Source organism: Poecilia reticulata, chromosome 7 (genome assembly GCF_904066995.2).
Source record: "Poecilia reticulata chromosome 7, P_reticulata-male-v2, whole genome shotgun sequence".
Classification (NCBI taxonomy): Eukaryota; Metazoa; Chordata; class Actinopteri; order Cyprinodontiformes; family Poeciliidae; genus Poecilia; species Poecilia reticulata.
The window spans coordinates 8,904,948-8,918,788 of record NC_088836.1 but is presented as its reverse complement, the minus strand read 5'-3'; the positions used below and the strand labels follow the sequence as shown (position 1 = coordinate 8,918,788).

At 39.8% G+C, this 13,841-nt stretch overlaps 2 protein-coding genes across 5 annotated transcripts in view; one reads left to right on the top strand and one right to left on the bottom strand.

Annotated features, from left to right (window-relative positions):
- Positions 1–9,521, top strand: part of cep104 (centrosomal protein 104) — a 34,447-nt gene extending 24,926 nt beyond the window's left edge. For 2 of the 4 annotated variants that reach the window (XM_008413098.3, XM_081608784.1), the window contains exons 17-22: positions 429–501; positions 713–821; positions 966–1,104; positions 2,722–2,783; positions 4,008–4,095; positions 6,211–9,521. In XM_008413098.3, coding sequence (XP_008411320.2) covers positions 429–501; positions 713–821; positions 966–1,104; positions 2,722–2,783; positions 4,008–4,095; positions 6,211–6,347 — 608 coding nt within the window. In that variant the 3' untranslated portion in view covers positions 6,348–9,521. The other 2 variants (XR_534025.3, XM_081608785.1) reach the window with 2 other exon arrangements.
- A 108-nt stretch (positions 9,522–9,629) lies between these two features.
- Positions 9,630–12,181, bottom strand: b3gnt7l (UDP-GlcNAc:betaGal beta-1,3-N-acetylglucosaminyltransferase 7, like). Its single transcript, XM_017305852.2, has one exon. It carries the CDS (start codon positions 11,937–11,939, stop codon positions 10,704–10,706), a length of 1,236 nt encoding a protein of 411 aa, XP_017161341.1. The 5' UTR covers positions 11,940–12,181; the 3' UTR covers positions 9,630–10,703.
- Between the last annotated feature and the right edge of the window lie 1,660 nt (positions 12,182–13,841).

Genomic DNA, 13,841 nt, shown 5'->3' with positions numbered 1-13,841 from the left:
TTGAAAAGTTCAATTATTTCAGTAACTTAATTCAAACAGTGAGATATGTTATATACAGACTGATGTTTTCAAGCCTTCATTTCTATCATTTATGATGAATTTCCTCTTACAACTAATGAAAACATGGCATTTAAAGTTAGCATATTATATCAGCAATAGAAAAAACATTAATAGAGAAATGCGGACGTGATGAGAGTATGCTTAATATCCGTTTAAACATTGTTTTACAATTATGTTATATTTACAAATATAACATAATATATAACATTTACAAATATATATAATATATTTATTTATTTTTACTATTTTAGTTAAAGAACACTTTATTTTTACTATTTTAGTTAAAGAACACTTTATTCTAAAAAATAAAACTTGAATCATTGCAGATGTAACACACAGCTTTTTTTTTTGCATGGATTAATTTACAGGTGTCACAAAAGGGCCCCAGAACCAGACAGCTGACTGTGTAGACGTACAGGAATCCATCGAGTATCTGGATAAGTAAGTAATGTAAAACCCAGTGCAGGCCTGTAAAAAGCTAATTAGTTAAAACTAATAAAAAAAGAAATGTTGGCGAGAGATAACGTTTGAAATCCACCGATTACCTAAAGCTCAGTTCCTTTTGCTGTTGATTTGTTTTATGTAAATTCTCATCTTTATGTCACTGATGTTGCACTACAACATGGTCTGACAGGATCTCTATCTGTTCTAGCATGTGCATTTTCTGTGGCAAAAAAGATGAATCTTTTACAGAAGATGGATTGGACCTTCACTACTGGAAACAGTGTCTGATGCTGCAGCGCTGCGATGAGTGCAGACAGGTACATTCATGCATTGGTATTGTCCAACGCCCCATAGTTTTGGGGGCTTGTTTTCTCTAACCTTCCTCAAACTAAGCCGCCACACAATCTGTTTTAGGACCTCTGCAATGGGCCATTGTGTACGTGTGTGTGTTTCGTTCACAGGTAGTTGAGATAGCCAGTCTCACAGAACACCTGCTGCGGGAATGTGAAAACAGGTCCAAGTTCAGCCAGTGTCCACGCTGCTCAGAGGCCGTGCCCACTGACGACCTCACTGGTCACGTTCAGGGCTCAAACTGTAACCGTAAGTTGTTTTCAGTATTTCACCTGGATGGAAAGTCTAAATAATTCATCACTAATAATGATGTTTTTGGGATTGTAAATTATTATTATTATTATTATTGTAATAGGTTGTTTATTCTGTCTTTTTTTAATTTTTTTTAATTTTTTTACTTTTGTTAAAATATATAGGTAAAATGACTTTAGGAGAGATCGAGGCATTCATCAAAGACCTCCCAAAAATTAAGGATGGGGTTATTAATGTTTAATCCATCACAATCTCTGTGACTTTTAGAATGTTAAACATTTATCACAAGTGCAATAATACACTTGTAACAAATGTTGTATAATTGATAATGTTCTATAATGTTATTATCGCTCACACAGATACTGTGATGACCATGTATTCACTGTAGCTCTGTTCTGGTAGCTGTTCTGTAAAAAACATATCAGACGTCATCCCTGAAATCTGCTTGATCTGTGCTACGAATTTGGATTTCCCCGTCTTAAATTCTTTAATAAACGCTGATGCAACCATAGCCTTAACTTTCCACCATTTTCCCTTTCACACATCGACACTTCTTAATCTTTGTTTATTTTTCTTAATGCTGATCTCACTTGGCATTGCACAAATCCCTTAATCTGGTTTGTCAGCAACTTGGTTTGCTATCATCGCTTTGTTACACCAGTTCCCAGAGCATGAAGGTCACTCTTCACTTCCTTTCCAAATCTTTTTGATGTTAACTTCAGGCCAGTCTGACCATATTGTGTACCGATGGTGTAAAAGAGATTTCCAACGCTCGCTGATGGCAAGTAGCTCCACATATCGATGGCTCTTTCAGACACGCCACTCTGCTTGTAATGTCTTGGCTGTAGCGAAGATCCTTGAGACGACATGTTTGTGATGGATGCTACAAAACTGCAACAACAACCACAAGGTTGCAATAACATCACAATTCACTTTCCTGATATCATACATCCCTACCCTAATGGTTTTTATTTACTCCAGTCAGAGGTAAAGTAGCTCCGTTTGTGGAGAATGGAGAGGTGTTACCAACTTTATTTAAACAAAATTACCTTTTCTTATGCAGTTTCTGTTTATACAGTAACTATTTTACAAAAGATCTACTTTCTAGTGATGATTGACTCAACATTCAATGAAGTCATTTTATGCGCTTTTTAAATTTGTCCTGAGGATAATTCTGTATTAGCAGCTACAACTTTGCAGAGTAGTTCTTCTAGTTATTGTCAGGCAAAATTATGTTTCAAAACATAATTTTGAAACATAATTTTCAAAATTATGTTTTGAAAATACATAATTTTTACATTTGTTGCAGTATGTAACTGCAACAAATGTAACTGTTGCAGTTACATTTGTTGCAGTATGTAACTGCAACAAATTGCAGTTACATACTGTCAACTGCAATTTGTTGCATGAATAATTAATGATGCTTGTTTGCTTTTAAGATGAAGTTTGTCTGCTTTCTTTTTTCACCACAAACTGATTAAATTTGTGTTCAGAGTTAGGTTCGACTGTATTCCCAGGCTTAACAAAACGTCATTCAGTGGGTATTTTTCTTTTAAATTGTGTGGCGTTAGACTTAAACATATTATGTTTTTTTTGTTCTCGCAATTGTTTCAGGTACAGTCTCCGCCTCCAACCACTGTCCTTTGTGTCACAACAACTTTCCACCTGGAGAGGAGGTGAGATTTTTTTTTTAAGCACTTTAGTTATTCACCAGTGAACAACAATGGCTTGAGCGTTAATAAAATGGAATGGTTTTGTCAAATGGTAAGATGTTTTTTGTTTCTTTCTTCGCATCAAAAAAGGGTGAGAAAAACTAGATGCACTACTTGGCATATAATAGTAGACTTTAGGCAGCAACAGATGTTCAGGGTAAACTCTGCTATTATCACACCCTTTGTTACTACAGGTGTTTGTAATTCTCTCCTGGTAAAGAAAATACCATCACACACTTTACATTTCCATTGCTTCTAAGAATCAACTTATGACGTTTGGTCACTTCTTTATGATTCTTTTGTAAAGTGAAATAGGTTTGACTGTGTGTCATCTGGCCAATTAGATACAATTATTAAAACTTATGCCTTATTGTGCTTAAGGCTGCAGTTTTTAGAGACACTCACCAACACTAATGGCAGCAAGGTGAAATGTCGCAGAAAAATGTCAGATTTTGGACTTTCTTGAATCCAGTTTTGAAGTGCTTGTATAAATCTCCACAGTTTGTCGGGTTGTTACTGTTTACACTTTTATGTTTTATAGGCTGTGGTGTATTGAGTTAAAAAAAAAGGCCCTTTGGTCCACACAGTAGTAGAAGTGATGTTTTGCTTTTGCACCCTTGGAGAGAGAGGGGACACATTTCAGTGGAAAGGTGGAATATGTTTGGGCCTTCATTTTTAATCGTTGTAATCATTATGCTTCACTGCTTCTGGCATTTTATGGTAAGTTTGAATTACAAGATGGACTTCTGAAGTTGCATATGCAACAACGTAACCAGGTTAGGACTAACCTGCAGTGCATCAATGTAAAATGTAGAGTATTTCTAAGATGCTGAATAAAGTTGGATTAAATTTGTCATGGACAAATTTAAGATTAGCTATTTTGTTTTTTTTGCTTATTGGGTAATGCTTCTAGTAAAAAAAATACAAAAAGGTAAAATAGAGAGAAAAAAGTAGAGCGAAAATTTCTTTTGATAGCTCACCTCACACAACCTAAAAAGGGGTGCAGAACTTCACAGATTCTCTTTGCCTCGTCTGCGAGTGTGAACCCAATGAAAGAGGGCACTGTTGGTAAGAGAGAGGGCAACCAGTCAGACTTTGACTGGGCCTACAGTCACCTGCGGTGGTCCGGGTCAAGAGGGTTCCTGGTGAGGGAATAAACTCACTGTGCCACTTTTGTCCCCGCTTCAGGCCTGGAAGACTCACCTCATGGGCAGAGAGGGCTGTAAGCAAAACTCACGCAGGACTGCGGTGTCCCAAAGAACCCAGCCAGCACAAGGTGAGGCATTCATCTGCCTCCTGCCTGCATGGTGTAGGGTGCAAGAGGTATAGAGTTCATACTTGTCTGTAAAAGTTTAATGGTGCACCAAATACCATTTCCTCCCTCAACATTGACAATTAACACGGTAGCAAGATTAGCTAGTTATTCTTTCTGTTCAATGTTTTGTAGGAATTCTTCATTTTGTTGTTTTCATTGGCTCAGTGTTTTTTTTTTTTTTTCCTTTCGGGGGGTCGGGATGGGGGATTTGTTGGTACTTTTTCAACAAGTCTGATGCAGACAGACTATTAGTGTTTCCCACTAGAAAACCAAGAGATGCATGATTCAGATTGGCATATAAACCAGTATTTCATAAGTTTTGTCTGTTTTGTCTTCTGTTATAACCCTACTGTTCTCATTGTTCAAGCTGCTCTAATTTAATCCATTTCCATATGAAAAATGCATGTTGCAATGAGTGCTACTATACCTCTTGCCAACACTAATAACAGCAACGTGACATAATGAAATGTCACAGAAACATGTCAGATTTCGGACTTTGTTGATCTCAGTTAAAAATCTCCCCACTTTTTTTTTTTTCAGGTGCTGCTCTTTAAACTCGTCCTTACGGTCTGTGGTGTATTGAGTTAAAAAAGGCCTGAAACCTTCTCAGTCGTGTTTCACAGAGTATTTACTTTTTCTTTTCGCGTTACTGTCTTTTATTGAGATTCTACGTGAAAGACCAATAAAGTGGTGCATAATTGTGAACTAAAGACAAATTGTTACATGGTTCAACTTTTTTTACTAGAGAACAAGCTGACATTGTGCGTTTGAAATTTTCCCCTTAGTTGACACTGTGGAACTTCGTTTCGCTCTGAAACAGATCCCTCTTTAATGTCAGCTTTGCATATCAGAGGCCTGGATTTCTATCCATTCGGATTGAGCTTCAGAATGATCTTCTCTTCAACTCTGACCAGCTTCCTTGTTCCTGAGGAAGAAAAGCATCCTCACAGCATGATACCGCCACCACTATGTTTTGCTGTTGAGATGGTGTGTTCAAGTGTTTTGCATGCAGGCCAGAGAGTTCGACTAAAACACTTCCTTTAACATGTTTATTATGTTCTTTATGTAGTTTTTACGGCTTAACTGGACTTCTGTTGACTTCTCAACAACGGCTTTCTTCTTTCCATTCTTGCACAAAGGCATGACTAAAAACTGTCCTGTAAACAGGTTCTCCCACCTGAGTTTTCCGGGACTCGTCTCTGCTTCTCTTATGGTAACTGCTATTTTGGAGCGTTAGGGGGAAAATGGCAACACAACACTGAGTTTGCTCTGATGACGGGGTGCAGATGTTTTTGTACTTGTGTGTACAAAACTTCTCATGTTATGTTTTGGACTTTGGGGACATTTTTCTGTGATGACCTCACCCACATAGGTATTCAATTGTAATGGAAAACAATCCGAAACGCAGAGTTGAGCCGAACTGTGTAGGTCAGGGTGTTAAACTCCAGTCCTCAAGGGCCACTGTCTTGCCGTTTTTAGATGTGCCACAAGTAGAAACCGTTGGAGTCAAATGGCTTAATTGCCTCCTTCTTAATGACCTAATTATTCTGTTCAGGTGTGGTGCAGCAGAGGCACATCTAAAAGTTGCAGGACAGCGGCCCTCCAGGACTGGAGTTTGACACCTCTGGTGTAGGTGCTAGTGGAAAGACGCATAATTGCCTCTGTGGTGTGTTCTTTGGCCGTCATTGTGTTATAGGTTTACCAAGGTTCTGCTAAGAAACCTTTGAATGCTTCACAGAACAATTGCATTTCTGTTAAAATTACAATAGCACGTAAGCACTCTACAAATCTGGTGGCACTGTCATTTAGTTGCAATTGAGTTTATTTAATTGAAAACGATATATCCATTTTCCGGCCCCACGAAATTACATTCTACTAAGTGTTGACTATCCGTGCTGTAACCCAACAAAAGGTTATTGAGTCATGCCATCATGACCTATTGACTTCACGGACGCTTCCTGTTTATAGTCGCGCCATCAGGGATGCAGGCTGCTTTCTTTGGAGTGAGCGTTGGTGAATTTCCCTTTTTTACTGTAGATTTAAGGATGACATTTGTGGGTGTGTTCATTTTTCCAGGTAGGGCTGCTGGGGGAACAAAGCAGTCGTTGTCGGTCAGAGCCGGAGCCAAAACCAGAACCGGGCCCGTGGGCAGAGGCAGCCGGATCCCATTCCTGACACCCATGGCGAGGAGAAACGCTGCAGGAAAGCGCTGAAGCTGGTCGGTCACAAACTCCATCGTCCAAAGGTGGTACATAATCAGAAGAAGCAACTCCCCCCCCCTGCCCTTTCATTTGGGAGTTATTGACGAAAGGCGTGCACTCAAGTAGGCGGACACAAAACTACAATTCATCATTAAGGTGATCTAGTTCAACCTGTTGGGTTTGAAACAAAAGTTTATTTTGTGTAGGAATATCAGCTGACTCACCGTCCTGTCCGCAGGTTAAACCTCTACCAGTAAACACCTGTGAGGCCAGTAAATGTGAGCGCACGCACTGTGTGCTTGTAAGTGATACGCCCCTACAAGGCTTCTCGTCTCTTACAGTCTTCTGTCGACGCTGTTTAAAGTCTTTTATATGTTGCTTAAAGTGAAGTCTTACCATTCCTTACTGTGGAGCTATCAATAATTTTAATCATAAAGATTATATTGGAAAAATGAAGCCATGTTGAGGGTATGCTGATTTATATTCCCAGCTGCTGGTGAAAATTCAAAAGCTATGTGATGCAGCACTTCCAGTTACGCAGCCAGCCGCGTCTTTTCAGTCCAACTTCTCTGCTCAGTCACTGCCCACGTTTTGCACAATGCAGGCACTCTGCTGGAAGCAAAGTTTCACCAAGCTGAGACAACACTGAATACATCAGTCTGACATCACCAGGGACATGTCATGTCTGTTTACTGAAATGCTGTGTGCGGAAACGTCTAGATGCCCATTACGGCAGTACGAGCCGTTCAGTGATTTCTCTCTCCTTTATTTAAAAAGATTGAACTGCATTATGGAGCAAATTTGTTTTGATGCTGTGTATCGCATCAAGATAAAACCATAAATGTACTTTTTCTTTTTTTTTCTCACTACTCATCAGCAAGCCAGATAAAAACTATTTTCTGTTTTAGGTCAGTAAGATTACTTGATCTAAAACAAATAATCTTGTTTTAGGTCAAAACCTAAAAAACTTAGGTCAAGATTTTGACCTAATCTTGTTTTTTTTGTCTGTTTGGTTACATAGCAGAAAAATAAGAGAGAGATTTTTTTCTTTTCTACTATTTTCTTCATATTTAAAAGCTTACATACTTGGGAGATTGTCAGGCCTTTAAACAATTTTGGAAAGCCCAGGTGACGATAATGCCATGTTTGCTTGTAGTTGAAGGCACAGCAGTGTATGTATTTTGACAAAACAATATAAATCTAGCTACTTTCCTTGTGTGATATCATGGAAAAAATCTACAGGAACCAGCAAAGATATCAGGATTGTGGATCAAAATCCTGATGTCTGAAAGCGTCACATTCATCTGTTGTAAGCATTATTCAGAAGTATAAGCAACAAGGGATGCTTGCTGAACCTGCTGAGAGAGTCTTTGCAGAGAGAAATGACACCTGTACCAACACGGGCCAAAAGGTCACATAGCAAAGCGGATTCATTTCCTCCAAAATCACCATAAACAACCAGATTACAGTTTGAAAATGGACTCCGAGAAAATAACGTTAGTCTCTGGAAACATCTTTGCTGGTCAGATCAAAATGCAGTTGAAGCTTTTGGCTGTAGTGAAGATTCTAGGAAAAATAGGGGAAGCTCACATTTCTGAGAACACTGTCCCGAATGTGAAGCACTTCACCAAATAAATGGCATCATGAGAAATATAGAAGCGGTATTTTATTCTATCAACAAGGAAGTTCATGACTTTCCACAAAAGGGCCAACTATTACAACTGTGGGGGAGAGTTGAAAAGGTTTGTGTGTGCGTGCATGTGTGTGTGCGTGCATGCGTGTGTGCGCGTATGTGAGCAAAGCGACCTACAAACCTTTAAACCAGCTCCAACAGAAGAATATGTGAAATCTCCAGAGCCTTGTTGGAAGGAGATATAATATTTTAACTAAGTCATAGAGACTAAAAGGGAATTTTCTAAAGACTAAAGAAATGAATGTAAATGTCAGAATTTTAGAAGAGTAAAAAAAAATATTTAAAAATTCAATTAGCAACCCAAATTTATTGAACCATCATGTCTGAAGCTTAGAGAGCCACTGCATCCTAGTCTGAGCTTTTGAAAATTGTTCCAAAGGTTTGTTTATCTTTACTTCTGAATTTAAAGGAAACAAAGATCTCTCATTTAGCAAGTATAAATCTATTTCACTCATACAAATAGTGTTGCAAATTTTGACTGAAATTGTCAAAACTTAAGTCTGATAAAATGTCAGACAGTGAGGGGGGGGGGGAAGTTGCATTATTTTCATGCCGTCTATGTAAATATCTAGTTTGAATTTTAGCTGAATGCTATCGTCTGCACAAATCTAAACCTCTGTTTGTAAGTGTGTTAAAACAAGCAGAAGTAACAAGCTGCTGGCTGAAGTCTCTATGGCAACAGCGCTGACGGTCCTTTCTTCCTAAAGCCATTACAGACCTGCCCAAGCTTTACTGCGGCCATCGGTGAGCCGTCTGCCCTCACATTCCCTGACATTGTCTTTCTTACACTGTACACAGGGAATGAAGGCCTTGCCAAAGGAATTTTGTTACCAGTTATTTTCCTGAAATTTCCAAATGACAATCTTGCAAATGAATGTTCTGAACTAAATATTAGCTGTAGAGGATGTTAAATTTTAAAATAATGAAACAAAGGGAGGTTATTGCACCATGTAGAGTCGCCCTACGAAGTTTAACTACCTAGAATATTTATTCAGTTATTATTTTAACGTGTAAATGTGTTGACAGCGCTAACTGAAACGCGTCAGAAAAAGTGACGGAATGTATTTGAATATGAAATGGTCGAAACTTTTAATGTATTCTTGAGCTCTGGCTTTTCGCACTTCATGAAGCTGTTCGTACAATGTCAAAGATGGTTAACGACGGAGCTACCACTGATCAGCAGCTGTTTTATAAAATGCAGCATATTTAGTTTCTAACACCGCATGCTTTTGTGTGGACTTTAATATGCTGTGACTTTATAACGGTTTTTTATGGCGCTTTCTGTGCACTGTAGCCAGTAATTCTTATGACATGTTTGCATAATAGCTATTTTTCTATGGAAATTTGTTTGTGTGTGTGTATGAAATAAAGCTGAATGACAATGACTTTTGTATATAAAGTTGAAATAACCACATTTTTCTGCGAATGTTCCAGCCAAAAATGGTTGCTGGCCGGTCGTTAGCTGCGCCGAAATAAAGGTGAAAATAACCTTATTGTCTGTACAGCACCAGAATCTGAGTTTTGTCAAATTACAGCTGGGAGGCTCTCCAGACGCCGCTGTTAATCAAATGATAACATCAGACATGCTACATTTTACAAAGTGACTTTGGGATTCCAGTTTTATTTTCACAGAGAACAAGAGCTATTAACATTAGTTCCTGTTTCTTTGGTCTTGGGCCTACTTTCTCTTAATCAAAAACAAAGGAGTTACATCAACCATAAACCATATTGACTGACTTCCACATATTTTTCTCTCTTTTTTTTTTTACATTTTTTTGACAATACATTGTAAAATAATCAAATAACTACTGTTTGCTCTTTACTCTAAACCTATAAAGTTCCCTTTGCAGATAAAATTAGGCATGAGCAAGGCAGCGGTATGATTTTCAACAGTTATGGACCGTAGCTGTTTAACATATACTAACATTTTTAATCACAGTGTTCCTGATGGTGTAATTTCTTTAAATAAGAGCGCTCTCCAGCTGAATAGAGTGCAGACTAACAAAGCAGTGCCCTTCCCACACTTGTTGCAGCAACATCTGTTGCAGCAACATCACAGGTGTTGCAGCAACAAAGGAGTTAGCTGAAAGAAACTTGTAAAGAAAAAAAAAAGATATATGGTGTTTTTTTTATTTTATATTTGCTACACATCAATGTTTCAATTTAGGTTTTAGTGTCAGTGTGATTCCATAGAAGTTTTACTCAAGGCCGTCATCTTATCATTGGAATCTAGTGCCAGCCCATGCCTCGTTTATAAAATCCTTAAATTGGAGAATAAAATCTCAGGAAAAACCTGAACAGAGGAGTGATGGAAAGAGTCACGTTTTAACCTGCAAATTTAAAACACTATTCCCCCAAAGTCCATGATAAAGTGTTGTCTCTCACGTTAGGACTTCAGGATTGTAAATGGCAAACTGAATTTGAAAATGTTCACGTCTTATTAGTTGGAGCTTTAGTGGTTTTACAAGTTATAAATCAACCAAAAGAGGTCCACAGTGTTCAGTCAGCCAGGTTGCAGACAGTTTTATCTGACACGCAGAAAACACCGACTGCGTTTCTCTCCACTGAATCCGCTGAAGATCGAATACAGTCGGAGTAATAGTAACGAAAACCTCCGGACGATTTAATGAATGTATTGATCAAGTTTATTTCATAGCCTGCTGGGGGGGGGTCCTTCATATAAAGGTCCGTTGCGCGCAAACCAGATCCTTGTTGTGCACTGTGCTCCACATCCTGAGCAGCTCCTGCGCGCTCAGTTTGTGCACCACGATGAGGCTCTTGTAAAAGCACGGCTCCATGTTCATGGAGCTCACCTTTTGTCTGGTGATGCCGAAGGTCCTGAAGCCTGAGTGCAACTCCGGAGCCACGTTAAGCCTCTTCAGACACATCCCTAAGAACACGTCGTCGATGGGGTACAGCTCCACGTCCTCCGAGGCCGTGAAGAGCCTCCTGGCCAGCTGGGAGGACATCACGAACCCGCCACCCCCTACATAGGGCGGGTACGGCTTGTCGTAGAGCTCTTTGGGTATGTAGTATTTGCTCTGGCGGTTCCGGATGGGGATCGCCTTGGAGATTGTGTCCCCCACAAATAAGTCGGCGTCTTTGCGCTCCTCCACTTTGAAGCCGATGAACTCCAGCAGGTTGTGCGTGTTCACAAACACGTCGTCGTCTCCTTTGAATATGAACTGCACCCCGGGACAGTAGATGTTGAACCATTTGAGGAAATTCACCTCCTTTAGGGTCAGGTTGAGGAAGGTGTCCATGAAGTCCCACTGCAGGATGTCTTTATAGATCCGATCCTCGTACTCGATCAGTTTCTGGAGGTTCTTTGTGTCTTTACCTGTTGTCGGAGTTCCGAGTAGAAATACAGTTTTGATCTTCTTTCCGTTAACTGTGCGCTCCTTGCCCCAGGTTTTACGCACAGCTTCCCGCCGGTCGTGCTGCTCGATAACGGACTTGATCACCATGATGAGGTGCACCTCTCCGTCCGCGCATTTCTCCGGGTGGTTGATGAGCATGGGGAAGTACCTACAGTGTCTGTGCAGAACAAACTGGTGAAACCTCGGGTCCAGATGCCGGAACCAGCCCTGCCTCTTCACCAATTCGTCCTCGCTGCAGTTCAGAACTTGTACGTCCCAGCTGGTCGGGGTCCCGTTGGACGCCCGCTGCGAGTCCACTCTGTTGCTTTGCGCCGCGGCATTTAGTCTCCAGAAATTGGACTGTACCGGTGCCTGTATTGAAGGAAAACAGTCCGACCCGCACCAGCTCGCGTCCTGTGCGCCTTTCAAGCCCTCTGCGTCTTTTTCCGACAGTTTCAGCTTGAGAATCATCAGAACAGACGCGAAAACCAGGGAGAGACTCAACAAGGACTTCACCAAACCTGCCCGCTTTCTCCGAAAGAAGTGATCCATATCTGTCACCGTGGCGCCCCGGGACCCTCAGATGCTGCGCGTTTGGTCTTCATACTGTTTCACAGCCGTGCGTCCTCGTGGAAGCATCCACCGCCTTCCATCCTCACGCGCACTTGCGGCAGAGTGAAGTCGTCCCTCTGTGGGCCACTTCAGCCCACGTGGACGGTTGTCACACATCACTGTTTATTGTGGCTGGGGGGAAAAAAAGAGACGCATAGCTCGCAGTCGCTCTCGTGTCGCTTTTAGTCTCCTCGCTGACTGGAGACCTGTTGCAGGACCGCCTCACCCAAACATCCCCCCCCCCGCCCCCCCCAGGGATCTGCCCTGAAGCAGGGCAGATCTCTTAATCATCACCAGGTGCCTGATGCATCTTATTTGTGCGTATAGACGATTTATTTTCTAATGATCAGTAACGAGAAACTGTTTCATCAAATTGTAAAAGACAAGCACAGCGTCCTAAATACACTGTAGTATACTACAGTGTATTTAGTATACTACAGTTCTGATCATCAGTGAAGTGATGAGGTGCTTTGAAGAATATATGTATGCATTCTGACCAGTTCGGGTTCCGGAAGTTGAGATTCTGCATACATACAGACTGGATCACCTCGCAGTGTGATCAATTTGAGATTATTGATCTATAGATCTCTTTGATCTGCTTCAGGACTGACATTTTTTTTCTCCTCCGGCTGAATGCCTGGAGTCAATGTCGCGCAATACAATGAATCCACGACTAATCGGATGACCTCCTGACTGCACAGAGGGATAAGAATCCATTCCTTTCAGGTTCTGTGAATAGTAAAGAGTATACATTTCTTTAAGGGAATACCTGTAAAATGTAACTGATTTTTAAAAAATAATTGTTTAAGTATTTTTACTGGAAAAAAGTAAAAGACACAAGATCAACAGGTTAATAGTATTTTTTTTAGCTTGTAAATAGTGTGAAGCGCTTTGCGGTCCCCTGGATGATGAAGCGCTATATAAGCACATGGCATTTACCATTCATTATAGAGGGTTATTTTCCTTCTTTCTTGCAAATCGTTTTTATCTTTGTTTTGCTGTAGTTTTTAGACTGTAAAATTAAACTATGTGTCGTCTGGGGGTTTATTATGTGCTTTCAATGCATGGACTATTTGTCAGCTTTTGGGTTTTGAGAGAAGTATTTGTGAGATTTTGTGGCTCGGTGATTGGTGCTTTTATATTTCTGGTGTTTAAAATGTTGTATTGTCTCGTGCTATTAAATAACTATTCGAAAATAGATGCTGTAAACTAATTTGGGACTTTTAACTGTGTTTTTATTACTGCCTTATTTCGGGAAATGGTTTCTTGAACATATATCTTCCCTTCAGTCGTACTTTTCAACATGTTTTTTCTAAAACTAATTTTGTCTGCTACGTGAAATTGATAATTCCAAGTGATAACTAACCAAATATTACCTTTTTATAAACTGTAATCTTACATAAAGGACCTACATGCATTAACTGTGGCAGAGTCGTCAGCAACCAAGCAGAAGCAAGTTGTAAGATGATTATCCTCTTGCCCCCTCTTATGGATGAATGTGTGAACTACATTGATCATGAGGTGTGACTTTTTTTTTTTTTTTTTTTTTTTACCTCAACTTCCTCTGCAAACCACACAGTGAATTTTCCCACACATTTAGACCAAAGATAAAAAAAATAAAAAATTACCTCTACATTAAGATTTCATTGCAACACATTATAATAATATAAATAGTTAGGCATATGTACTCAGTTGTAACTTGCATATGTTTAGTTTAAAGCGAGGATCGTCGAGATTACTTTTAAATAAGATGATACAATCTCTTTGACTCAAAGTTTAAAACAAAAAGGTTGTAGGTTATGACTTTTTCTCTCTTTTTTTAACAGAAAGACTTTGGAATCA

Bases quoted from the DNA above. Each gene is read 5' to 3' on its own strand.
- b3gnt7l (XM_017305852.2), bottom strand. From the start codon at position 11,939: ATGGATCACTTCTTTCGGAGAAAGCGGGCAGGTTTGGTGAAGTCCTTG.